Below are 13616 nucleotides of genomic sequence, written 5' to 3'. Positions count from 1 at the left end.
ATAATGGAATATTATAATGTGGCTAAATCTTACTGGGTAAGCGGTCCAATAGCACTATGACTAATACCCAATAAAACGTTAAAATAAGGTTTGGTTATTAAAATGTTGAATCCTTAATTCGACGCTTAGACCAAGTAGGCTAAGCATGCATCTCTCTACGTTTCTTTCTTTCCTTATATATAACAGTCATCCATATTGAGCTATAGCTACAGAGAGAGAGAGAGAGAGAGAGAGAGAGAGAGAGCTAAAGAGGTGAGAAGAGAAAAGTTGAATATAGTTAAGGAAATGGGGTTATGGAGAGGGATAGTTTTGTTACTGGCTTTTATGATCATAGGGAGAGGAGAGGGGAAACTAGTCAAAAATTTCTACAGTTCGAGCTGCCCAAACGTTGAGTCCATAGTGCAACAGGCAGTATCTACAAAGTTAAGCCAGACTTTTACCACAATCCCTGCCACTCTGCGTCTATTTTTCCATGATTGCTTTGTTGAGGTATCGAGTTTCTGTCTCAGTTGTATTAACTTGTTAACAATTATTAGGTGTTTGATATTGATACTCTTGACTCTCGAGACAAGAATGGTATCGCCAATACGCATCCATAGTTGTCACTTGACACAGGGTCTTATTTGTTCATACAACAAGGAAGTTCTATACAGAAGGTGTGGTCATGGTGATAGTGGAAACCCAAAATTGCATTTTGCAGAGAATACGCAATACATCAGGCTCTGAATTACTGATTTTTTTTTTTAATTATTAAAAAGATAAATTTATTTTATTTAGTTATTATTGGAAACAGTTACAATTGGATGCCGTTGCATTCGTGCACACCCTGGCATAACAGAACTTTTGACTAGCTAGGAGATAACTTGATATATCCAAGTAAAACGTTTGTGCGTTTCCTTGGATATAATTCTTCTAGATTTGCCAATGATTTCTGCTTTCTAGACATGTGTTTTTCCTTTAATTCCACAGGTTTGAAACTTTTACTCTCTGTTTCTTTTCATTCGTGGAATTTATATATGGTCATTAAAGAGTTAGTGAGAAATTGACCTGAAATGGAGAGGGTTCTACTCGCATTTAGGAAGGTCACGGTAGAGTAAAGTGCACAAAAGGTCTATAAGGCTTTGTAAAACATGACACGCATATATATGCCTAGCCTATCTAGAGAAAACTTTGGAAGCCTGCAGGTATTTCAAATGCTATGATTGACTAATTGTTCATTAGTGTGTATTTGGGGAATGATTATATGTTTTTTATTTTTATTTTTTAATGTATTGTTTGTGGGTTCTTACTTTTTGTCTCAGCTTTATTTTAAATAATTTAACTTTCAATATTTTGAAAATAAGTTAGTCTTTATATTTTTTGTCTTTATTTCATGCAAATATTTTACTGGAAATAAGCAATTTTCAAATGTATCCGATAATAATTATAAATATGTTTAGGAAAAGTGTTATTAGAACACTAGACTTATCACACGTGCTTTGCGCATGTAATAATAGTCTTTTTTATTTAATTTTTTTTTTTTTTTAGTTTAGTGATATAATGTTTAAAAGTGATATATAAATAATTGTATGTAATGATTTTTTTAAAGAAAGATGTAAGGTAATGTGAAATAATGTTTAAAAATGAAATAGAGATAATGTCCTAAGTTTTAGGTTGAACGGAGAAAATAAAGAAAAAAGCCTAAAACTTAAGAACAGTGAATTACTCTTCTAACCAATTTGTGTTTTTAATTTAAAATTATTTAACTAAAAGATAGTGGTATTTTAGAGAGTTTAAGAATTTGTGAAAGAGTATTTTAGTACACAAGAAGTTGAAACTCAAACAAAAAAATCCTCTTATTAGATACATACATACATGGGGTCTAAAACCGTTTACAATTGGCTATAATAATTCTCTATACTTTTCTTGGTAGGGATGTGATGCCTCAATCATGATAGCATCGCCAAACAATGATGCAGAAAAGGATGCCCCAGATAATCTTTCCCTAGCTGGAGATGGGTTTGACACTGTCATCAAGGCAAAGCAAGCCGTGGAACAAGCCTGCCCTGGCAAAGTCTCATGTGCCGACATTTTAGCTATTGCTGCAAGAGATGTTGTTGTCCTGGTATGACTGGTTTGGTTGCTTATTCAATTATCTGTACTTCAAACCAAAGCTAACTACATTTCTATCTTACATAATCGAACTAATATATACAAAACTCTCAGGCTGGAGGCCCTTCATTCAATGTAGAACTTGGACGCCGCGATGGCCTTATTTCTCAGGCATCTCTGGTAGCTGGTAATTTGCCAGAACCAACCTTTAATCTCAACCAGCTCAACACCATTTTTGCCAAAAACAATCTTAGCCAAAATGATATGATTGCATTGTCTGGAGCTCATACTCTAGGCTTCTCACACTGCAGTCGCTTTTCAAACCGCTTGTACTCATTTTCATCATCATCTCCTGTTGACCCTTCTTTGAATTCTACTTATGCCCTGCAGTTGGAAGGAGAATGTCCTCAAAACGTAGACCCCAACATAGCTGTTACTCTTGATCCTGTAACCCCGCAAACTTTCGACAATGTGTACTACCAAAACCTGGTTGCAGGAAAGGGCTTGTTAACTTCCGATCAGGTGCTCTACACTGACCCAACATCTCAACCTACCATCGTTGATTTTGCTAACAATCCTGGTGATTTCAATCGAGCTTTTATCAGGGCAATGAGGAAGCTCGGCAGAGTTGGTGTTAAGACTGGTAACGATGGAGAGATTAGGACAGACTGCACATCATTCAATTCATGAAGATAGGATATATCCTAGCAACAATTACAGGTTCTAGTGAGGAAAATATGATCATTGTGAAATAATACCCCCCGAAGAACAGAAGTTAAACTGTAATCACAAAAATTGATTACTATATATAATATAGGTAGCAATTGCTGCACCTGTATTATTATTATTCATATAATTAGAATAAGTCGGCTGGGTTGTAAGATATATTCAATAATAACGTGTTCCATTATTTAATTCTCGGTTATAAAATTGCTTCCAATAAGAGTGTTCATTAAGCTGGTAATAGATGCCTTATAATAATTTATTTATTAGAGTTGTTGTATTGGGTTGTTGAAGTGGTACGAATTGCATTATTTATTTATTTTTACATTAGTTTGTAAACTTTTTTTGAGATTTTTTTTTTTTGGGTGTAGGAAGAAGATATTTCATTAAAACAGAGCAATACAAATTCAATACATCAGATTAATTTGGACTAATGATTTTGTAGCCTTCTGGCCCAAATAATTTAATTAGTTTGCAATTGGACATTTTTCTTCAAATGCATTTTGTATAAATATGAGCACTAATGGTAGAATCCCATTATAAAGATATGAAAGAAATAATATACAGGAAATATGCATACCTTGACCTCATTCTGTGAAATTTTGGCCACAAACCCAATCCAAAATATATATATATATATATATATATATATACAGACAGAGGCTAAGGGTCCAATAAGAGTCCAAACGGTAAAGTGACGAAATAATGTGGACCATGAGCCCATTTATGATGTAATTGAAATTAGATTGTGAGCCCATTCCCTAGAGGTGAAAACAATTGTGAACCATGAGCCCAACAAGAAAAGTATAAAGAATACCGGGCAAAGGCTCATCCCATGTGGTTGGATACAAGTTTGGGCCTCATTTGCGTTGAAGTTCAAACTATCTTCAACCAAAAAGCTCATCCCATGTGGTTGGATACAAGTTTGGGCCTCATTTGCGTTGAAGTTCAAACTCTCTTGGACCAAAAAGCTCAACCTATGTGGCTGGATACAAGTTCAAATGAAATTACACCACATGGCATGAGAAAAAACAGCCTCTTTTTTTTTTGTGGTAAATAAAAATGGGGGGATTTATGGTTATATTACACCTTCGGACAGAGTGCCAGGCGAACCAAATTTATGGTTACTGCCTATGCAAGGTAAAGAATAGAAACCAAGAACATACTGGACAAGCATGTTTTATTCATTTGTGAAGCACAGTGGACAAAACTGGCAGTGATTCTAAAAACTTCAAGCCAATTAATGTTTGGAGAGGTAATAAATACAGCATCTCAACATTCAAACGAGAAAATCTCACACAACACAACTAATAAGCCCTTAGTGACCAACTACAACACATTACAAGGAGCTAAGTCTCACTCTCAAGAGAAGTTTTTGAACCATGCTTTCCTTCACATCATCCTCATGATGTATCATGTACGTTTATAATAACATGCAAGATAACTAGAGAACCTTGAACAAACCACAATAATTTGGATGATAATCCGGTTATGTAAGCCTAGTTGAACTTGATTTCCCATAGAGGTGAGCATATACAATCTTGGTCCGATAAACAAGAATCATGCTTAATACAACCGTGATAATGCAGAATCCAGACATTATTACTGAAGTTAGAAAGAAGCATACGGCACCTTCACACTTCAGTGGTTCATCCAAACCAAACATGCCTGAGAAAATTGATCCCCAATTCTGCTGCTGGTAATGGTGTTGATGAGCTTGCTTCTCTGCTTCACAGTCACATATACTGCTAGCAATTAGACCAGAGAAGACTAAAGAACCTGCAGGGTTTGCCAATGTGAGGAAATTGTACAAAGCCCCAAATTTTTTCAAACAAACAACTCGGAGGCAGCAGCTGGCACAATCGCCCAATGAGCCCCATAAATAAGTACAATCAACAGCGTACCAATGCATTGCCCCAGGCCACTCCATTGCAAAGAAAATATGATCAATTGCCATAATGAATTGCGCCACAACCATTGCAACGGGTCTTGGATAAGCATAGTCCCTGTTGAATAAAATCACATGGGTGAAGGGGAAAAATCTCAAAATCAAAATTAAAGCTTAATAAACATCCAGCAGGAAATGAGATCAACTTGTACCTCACAATAAGCTCAGAGAAGTAACCACCACCAATTCGACCTAAAAAGTTCCAAATGCTGATCATGGATACAAATATATGTGTGTTATCATACCCTAGAGACTGGCTCATCTGACCCAGATTATCAATCACTGTCAACCCAGATCCAGAACCCAATAGAAGTGAGAAAAACATAAGCCAAAAGTTTGCTTTAATTAAAGCTTGCATCAGGGTGAAGTCCTCCCCTCTATGTGGACCCTTCCTCTTCTTGACCCTTACTGCTCCATCTGCAGCTGCCTGGAAGAGTCTTGCTTGCAAATGGGCAATTCGTTTTTGCCTCTCTGATGCTGGAAGCAAGTCCATTTCCTTAGGCTTTTCATCTTCCAGCTCACTGAATATTAGCTCACTAGACTCCTATTGAAGTCCGTTAGGTTCTTGTTTCTGTGGCTCAAGCAGAAGCGCCTCTTCTTCTGGAGGTCTTGGATGTCACATCCCAAACCCGATTTCCAGATTTGTGACCATGACTGGTATGTTAATATCAAGCCTAAACTTGGTATTAACAAGAACTAACTAAAGTTTTTCAAAAGCTTTTACAAAAGCTTCCCTTTTTCTTTTCATCTTTGTTTTTTTATTTAAATGATATAACTTTTCACTTGACATTCAGAGCATCTACACTATACTTAAAGAATAACATAATCCACCAATTATTCAAATTCTAAATTTCACATAATACATCTCTTAATATTTTAAGGTACACAACTTTCTTAAGATCCTAAAATACACAATACTACAAAGCTAAACATCAAATTGCCAATTTAGGATTTATAATTTTAAAACTAAAACCAACTCCTTCCAAAACTCGACTAAGGCTCCCGCTGCTCCAATATAAAACATGTTGACTGAAAGAGTGGAAGGGGTGAGCTACACAGCTCAGTAAGAGTAAGATACATAAATATTTAATAATAATGCATATAAATCAAAACAGGGAACATCTTTTCATGCATAGTATTTTATACTATTCATACTGATAACTTATACACTTTCCGTAGGAAAATAATTGTTCTCTCTTTTCTTATCAGAATAATATTACTAAAACCTTTCAAATAGAATTTCTTTCATTTCTTATAAAGTCACCAAATATAATATTGATTATTTAAAATCACATATACACACAGACATACATACATACATACATATATATATATATATATATATGTAAGGACACGATTCCAGCGCGGCCCAGTGACATTTTCGGGTTCACGCGGGAGAGATCCCTCACAATACGATTTGTAGAGAGTGGGCTTGAAAAGCTTGGGCTTGGTCACGGGGGGATGGTCCGGTCTGGATTTCAGAAAGATCCCTGTGGAAAATGGACTGGGCCTAAACGTTTAAAGCCCCGCCATACTGCCACCTCTGAGAATGGGATCCTCGGACTTGATCCGAGGACCCTTGTGGTCCTTTCCGGCTGTCCAACGGAGGATTTTCTCTGTTCTGTGCATGGATCGTTCCGGCGATCTTCCTCATGAAGTCTCCTTTTTTCCTTTCTTTTCCCTTGCTAGATTCACTTACTTCTTCTTTTATACTAGTGTGCGTTCGATGTCCTTCGTCCACGTGTAGGGTCAGTCTTTACAAATACTGACATTGGTCCCATCAGTCTAATCCCAGAATTGTTGGGGATGACTTGATAAAGCTGTAGAGTACGGTTCTGCCAGGCATTGGGCCTTATCCAGAAGGGTATTTAGGGTAATCGCCCCAAGGTATTTTGGATTTCCTTACGAATTTATCCCTTTATTCTGGGCGGATTATGGGCCTGCCGAGGACTAGACTGTCCTCGGTTGCCTCCCAAAAATTGGTCCGTGCTCGGCGTCATGGAGCTTGGGCCACAGTTTTCCTCGGATTGGGCCCTCGGACTTTCTAAGGGCAAATGGGCCTGGTCCACGAATTGCTGGGCCCCACAATAGCCCCTCAAAACCCTTCTATCCGAATTCCGGATTGGAAAGGAGGGTTTTGGCAAACCCGGGCCCTTAATATGGCCCATTTAGCTTAATCCCGCATTTATGTGAGCTGTTTCTCAGGAAGTCAGGCGGTTTTTGAGGGATTCCTTTTAATCCGCTCGGAATCTGCTCCTGCCGCTTGGATGTCCCAGACGCGCCCTTAATGAATTCCCCTTAATGAGGCTCATTTATGTCCAGCGGCTCATTTGATAAGGTGGAGAAGTGGAACGGACGCCTCTTTTTTCTTCAGATTCTTTGGGAAGGTTAAATGCATTTAATGCCATCCGTTCTGCTCTTCCTATAAGAAGGCAAGCAGGAGGCCATCACTTTCGTACTAACTCCCTTCTATTCTTCTGAGATCGCACCAAATGATGAAGAAATCATGCCCCTCCTCTAGACACCATATTCTGATAAAGCTTGAAATGGCTCGATCAGGGCAAGGGTGGCGCAGACTTAAGATCTGTCTCGCCTCTCTTTCAGCCAAAATCCGAAGCAGGGACTCGTCGTGTCGAACTCTCGGCGCGACTGAGTCGAGAACAACCAAGACCAGCACCACCCGGCTCCTCATGAGCATACCTAATATGGCACCAACGTGTTAGGAGTCAGGGCTGAGGCAGGGGCTAAGTGCTTCTGCTTCTCCCTCTTTTGCTCCTTGGTGCCCTCCTCCGCTTTCCTCTTATAGTCTTCCCAGCACCAGTTCCGTCCTGGTGCCTTCCCTTTTCCCTCTTTTGCTCATTTTCTTTCTTTTCGTCCCTTCTCTCTTCTTCTCCTCCTTCTTTACTCATGTCCTCCATCTTCCTCCTTCATCTCCTCCATCTTCTTCATTGATTTCTTCCTTACTATTTCCTTCTCCTTCAATTCTTCTTCCTTCTCCTTCAATTCTTCTTCCTTGTCCTTCATCCTTTTCCGAAGAAGGTTCTTGTCATGATATGAGCAATGTTGAGGCAGAGACTGAAGAGACCTTGAAGATGAGTTTTAGAAGAAGCCTGACTGTTTACTTCTCTGTACTGCGAGTGTTATCGTTGCTTCAGCAGTTCTCCTTTTGTATAGGCTTGTTTGAGCCCTTTTTCGTACATTGTAATAATCTCTTATATTAATAAAAGTGTTTATTATTTCATTTTGCATATTCCGTTTATGTTTTTGTATATTGGTAAATGCTGCTCGGCTTAATGAGAAAGTATCTAAACCGATGACAACTAAGACCAAAATACTTGATAATAAAAAGATGTTGCCATAACTCTAATATAAGTGTTTGGCCCAATAAGGCCGACCAGTGAAAAGTAATGATTACCCATGCTGACCGAGGAGAGAACTGGAGGCTTGATGCCGTGTTTGGGTCCGAGGACCATACAAGGCCTTGATTCTATACAAAACTCGTAATAATAATAATTTTTATACTCGGTTTCCCCATAGGCTTGAGTCCGAGGACCATGCAAGGCCTTGGTTCAGTCCATAACTTGTAATAATAATAATTTTTATACTTGGTTTCCCCATAGGCTTGAGTCCGAGGACCATGCAAGGCCTTGGTTCTGTTTTATTCCCTCTCCTTAGGTATCCCGTACGCGGCCGGGCAGGAGGTTGTCCTCGGCATTAGTTATTACCCGGCGTGGGCCGTAGTCCGTGGGCCATCATGTAGCAAGGGCATGGGCCGCGAATTTACTAGGCCCACTGATCATGAGATATTTCCATAATCTTTGGCCACGCGGTACTTCTGGGTGTCCCGATGTTCGAGGTGCACCTCGACGAGGCTCCTTTAGTCTTGTCGTTGCAGAGGTTTGTTGGAAGTCGAGCTGGAGACGTTTTGTCTGTAGCGTTCCTCGGGAAGCTGCGCTAATTAAATGCCACCACCCTATCTCCTCAAATAAATAAGAGAGCAAGTTTCTTTGCCTAGGCACCAGCTCCTTAGTCTCCTCCTTCAGCTTCCTCCCGTAGCAAGTCATGTTTGAGACGAGGGTCGGGGAAGAAAAACTCTCTCCGCCGCAAAGGCGCCACGTTCTCCTCAAGCTCAGAAGAGTGATATTCGGGCAACGAAGGCATAGATTCAAAGAAATATTCCCTTATGACAGAGGGGTGAGGGTGTTTCCCACGCTTTTAGTCAAAATCCGAAGCAGGTTCTGGTCATGCCAGATTTTTGGTATGTCCGAAGAAGGAATTTCCACCATCAGCACTGTCTACCTTGCAGCCGGCAAATTTCTGCGGGGGCTTCCCAACTTTCGGCTCCCTGCATCTTCTTTGTAGATGGTGTTAGCCTGAGGTCAGGTTCTTTTGCTGCCTGAGTTTCGGGCACGTGAAAGCGTTGAGGATGAAACGAGGTCTTGAGGCAGTAGCCAACCTCTCCTCTGTGCTACCTGCATCCTCCCCACTGCGGCGTGAGGCTCAAGTTGGGCTCCTTTGCTGCCGGAGCTATGGGCATGCGAAAGCATGGGGGAAGGGACAAGGCCTCGAAGCAGTAGCCCACGTCTCGTCTGTGCTACCTCCTCGGCCTTCTCTTGCTTCCTTGTAACTTTCCTTTCTATCATGTAGCAAGTTTTATCACAAGTTGATTTCAGCTTTTTGTTGTATGCTGTACTGTTTCTTTGTTTTAATAAGAAAGGAAATTTTGCCTACTTATTTTGAATACTACTCTTTTTGCAACATTACTTTGTGGAAGGTGTGCTCCCTGTGTCTGTTTCTTCAATGATACTTAGAGCAGGAAGTTTTGAAACATAATCCAATCAGTTCTAATGTACCAACACTACCAAACCTTACGGCGATAACTCATAGCAGGTTTAACTCAGGAAACTAGCAAAAATAACAATTGAATATTCTGTGATAAGTATGAGAGTACCGTCCAAGGAGTTGACGGAGGGTAAAGAACTCAAATTGTTTCTCAGGTGACGTATTGCCCTAAGTCGCATCGATTCCCTTGGTGCTGCAGATCTAAGAGCAGACTTGCGAATCCCCGCAGTTTGGGAACTGTCCCAATGGCGAGTGGGGAGCTTTCCTCAGATGAATCCAAATTCTACGTAATGTAGTTTTTCCTTACGAGTAGTTGGTTTTCTCATAGGTTTGAGTCCGAAACTTGTGATGTTTATCTCTTGTACTTGGTTTCCCCACAGGCTTGAGTCCGTGGACCATGCAAGGCCTTGGTTCTGTCCAAAACTTTTGGTTTTCATCTCTTGTACTTGGTTTCCCCATAGGTTTGAGTCCGAGGACCATGCAAGACCTTGGTTCTGTCCAAAACTTACGAGATTTATATTTTTTTTTGTGTTTGGTTTCCCCATAGGCTTGAGTCCGTGGACCATGCAAGGCCTTGGTTCTGTTCAAAACTTTTGGTTTTCATCTCTTCTACTTGGTTTCCCCATAGGTTTGAGTCCGAGGACCATGCAAGACCTTGGTTCTGTCCAAAACTTACGAGATTTTTTTTTTTTTTGTGTTTGGTTTCCCCACAGGCTTGAGTCGTGGACCATGCAAGGCCTTGGTTCTGTCCAAAACTTACGAGATTTATATTTTTTTTTTGTGTTTGGTTTCCCCACAGGCTTGAGTCCGTGGACCATGCAAGGCCTTGGTTCTGTCCAAAACTTTTGATTTTCATCTCTTGTACTTGGTTTCCCCATAGGTTTGAGTCCGAGGACCATGCAAGACCTTGGTTCTGTCCAAAACTTACGAGATTTATTTTTTTTGTGTTTGGTTTCCCCACAGGCTTGAGTCCGTGGACCATGCAAGGCCTTGGTTCTGTCCAAAACTTTTGATTTTCATCTCTTGTACTTGGTTTCCCCATAGGTTTGAGTCCGAGGACCATGCAAGACCTTGGTTCTGTCCAAAACTTACGAGATTTATTTTTTTTTTGTGTTTGGTTTCCCCACAGGCTTGAGTCCGTGGACCATGCAAGGCCTTGGTTCTGTCAAAACTTGGTTTTCATCTCTTGTACTTTGGTTTCCCCATAGGTTGAGTCCGAGGACCATTTGCAAGACCTTGGTTCTGTCCAAAAACTTTACGGAGATTTATTTTTTTTTTGTGTTTGGTTTCCCCACAGGCTTGAGTCCGTGGACCATGCAAGGCCTTGGTTCTGTCCAAAACTTTTGATTTTCATCTCTTGTACTTGGTTTCCCCATAGGTTTGAGTCCGAGGACCATGCAAGACCTTGGTTCTGTCCAAAACTTTCGAGACTTATTTTTTTTGTGTTTGTTTTCCCCACAGGCTTGAGTCCGTGGACTTGGTTCTGTCCAAAACTTTTGGTTTTCATCTCTTGTACTTGGTTTCCCCATAGGTTTGAGTCCGAGGACCATGCAAAACCTTGGTTCTGTCCAAAACTTACGAGATTTATTTTTTTTTTGTGTTTGGTTTCCCCATAGGCTTGAGTCCGTGGACCATGCAAGGCCTTGGTTCTGTCCAAAACTTTGTCACCAAATATAATATTGATTATTTAAAATCACATATACACACAGACATACATACATACATATATATATATATATATATATATACATTCTCATTACAAAATAATCATTTTAACTTAAATCAGACAATTGGTAATTTTCTCTTAACTAGAAACATCTTAACGAATAAGAAAACTTTTCTTTATAAATTTCTTCTCATAAAATATTATAACTTTTATAGTCATAAAACTTAACATTTCATAAACAACAGATATCTGATAACTTTTTAACATAAACTTGTACTTTTATCAAAAGCTTTATCTTTATAGAACACTAAAACTTTTTCATTAGATTCTTTATCTTTAAAGCACAACAGAACTTCAAAAACTTTTATCTTTAAAGAACAGCTTTTCTTTTCATCATAAACTTCTTTTCATGAGAGCTTTTAACTTTTCATAATGCATTTAAACCAAATCATTCTCTCATGATCATAATATAATATAGTTGTTCATAATAAATTGGTTAGTCCATATCTGGTAAGTCTGTACTTATTCTGTGGTGCATGTGCATGGCAGAGAAGGCCTCATCACATTTGGGTGCCCTCGTATGCATGATATTATCCTCTTTAGGAGGCCTGATGGCACATCCCCTCAAGGTTTTGTTCCTCCTCACTATCCATATACATTGGGGAAAAGGCCTTGTACATATTAGAGTTACGAGCACCCCCATTTCCTCCAACTTTAAATGTCCGAATATATAACATTTTCCATGGAAAGCTAGTAATTTAACCCCTACTAGCTGAGTTCAGATTATCAGATGACATAACCCAAAAGCATTTCATACTTATAAATCATACTGAAATTCATAATTTGCTTAACATTTCACAATAGTAGCATTTCCATTATTTTCTTTAAACATCATGTTTGTGGAATTAGTAATAGCATCAATATGCTTAAATCATATACATAGGGTTTCGAATGCTCACGAACATATCTTTGTCTGAAACATAATTATATATCATATCTCTAATCAAAAACCTTTTAATGCATCATATACTTTAAAATAACCTCATGACTTACCAAATGTCCATATAACTTATCCCTTACCTGAAAGTAGAAGAACCGAAAGACTACAGTCGAAGGAGCTTAGACTTGGGTACTGGTAACACCTAAACCAAATATCAAAAATTATTACTGTCAATTATTTATAATCTTTACAATTCTTATTCAGTGACATTATAAAGTAATATGTTTATTAAATACTCTTTTATTAATTATAGAAAAAAAGTTGCTTAAAATAATAATAATACTTAACCACTCAAAAACATAGTTTAACTATACAGTTGGGTCAGGGTGTTACATTGGATCTATCCAAAAACATAGTGACACAGGAATCACAATTGGAATCAAGAGAAGGATAAACAAAATTACAGTAAAAATTGTGATCATTGTATGGTTCAAATCAACCAGATCTTCAACAAGCATGACGCCTATCAAATAAGCAGCTAGTAGGATGCACACATTATAGATATATGTGAAGCATACACCATCAGTTGGCCGAACTTGTTTGTGACCATTAACAGGTCTAATAAGGAACATTAAAGCAATAACTACCATTGTTGGACCAACTGCAACCATGAAAATTAGAGATGCATGATCAGGGGATATCTGAGTCAAAATTGCACCACCCAATCCAGCAAATTCTTTCAGAATTCCAACCCTAGGACCCCTACTTTTTGGGAAGTTTTGCGTGCAAAAAACCAGAGCAACTGTGTTGAAGTATGTCTCACCATTTGTTCCCACAAATATAAGAATGCACATCTGCATATTGATTTCTGTTAATGATATAACCAGCCAAGAGGGTATATACGATTCAAAAGTTTTCTAATATCTCATACTCAGAAAACATAAGCACTATTTCTCCACAAAAAAAAAAAGCACTAATGTTGAGCCTTCAAATAATTTTCTTAACATAGCAATACATTCTCGAAATCCAAAAGGGGGGGAAAAGAAAATCATTAATAGTAGTCAAGTTGAAAGCACTAGTAGCAATTGTACACTTGAAGAAATTGAAGATGAGTTAAGTCCAGTCCCAACAGTAAAGAAGAAACAGGGCAAGTCAGACGGAGTCATTTCAGATAAATAGAACACAATCGTTTTGCCATGTTTAACTTAAGTGTTAGCATGTGTGCATGTGTGCATGTGTGTTAGGGAGATATAGTAGATTGGGTTTGTAACTGTATTTCCTACTTTAGTGATTGGGTATATATTAGAGAATGCTCATCTATATTAAGTGTTGAATTGATTCTTGATGCAATACAATTCTGTTAAGAGATTTTCCCTTTCTCTCTCTCTCTTTTCTGTTACACTTTA

The 13616-nt window shown here is 38.7% G+C and overlaps 1 protein-coding gene and 1 pseudogene across 2 annotated transcripts; one reads left to right on the top strand and one right to left on the bottom strand.

The window, feature by feature from the left end:
- The first annotated feature begins 239 nt into the window (after nt 1-239).
- LOC115976426 (peroxidase 51-like) lies at nt 240-3006 on the top strand. 2 transcript variants are annotated; one of them, XM_031097692.1, is made up of 3 exons: nt 240-489; nt 1913-2104; nt 2206-3006. In XM_031097692.1, exons 1-3 carry the CDS (start codon nt 286-288, stop codon nt 2779-2781), a joined length of 972 nt encoding a protein of 323 aa, XP_030953552.1. In that variant the 5' UTR covers nt 240-285; the 3' UTR covers nt 2782-3006. The 2 variants fall into 2 exon arrangements, with proteins under 2 accessions (XP_030953552.1, XP_030953553.1); XM_031097693.1 differs by lacking the exon at nt 240-489 and adding an exon at nt 1046-1184.
- A 1038-nt stretch (nt 3007-4044) lies between these two features.
- On the bottom strand, nt 4045-13064 carry LOC115976424 (annotated as a pseudogene).
- Nucleotides 13065-13616: the final 552 nt, after the last annotated feature.

This window comes from Quercus lobata, chromosome 2 (genome assembly GCF_001633185.2).
Source record: "Quercus lobata isolate SW786 chromosome 2, ValleyOak3.0 Primary Assembly, whole genome shotgun sequence".
In the NCBI taxonomy this organism is placed as follows: Eukaryota; Viridiplantae; Streptophyta; class Magnoliopsida; order Fagales; family Fagaceae; genus Quercus; species Quercus lobata.
Note: the sequence above shows the minus strand (reverse complement) of the source record. Positions and strands in the feature narration are given on the sequence as shown.

Bases quoted from the DNA above. Each gene is read 5' to 3' on its own strand.
- LOC115976426 (XM_031097692.1), top strand. From the start codon at position 286: ATGGGGTTATGGAGAGGGATAGTTTTGTTACTGGCTTTTATGATCATA. The intron at 490-1,912 runs GTATCGAGTTTC...TTTTCTTGGTAG, and splicing joins TCCATGATTGCTTTGTTGAG to GGATGTGATGCCTCAATCAT. The intron at 2,105-2,205 runs GTATGACTGGTT...CAAAACTCTCAG, and splicing joins CAAGAGATGTTGTTGTCCTG to GCTGGAGGCCCTTCATTCAA.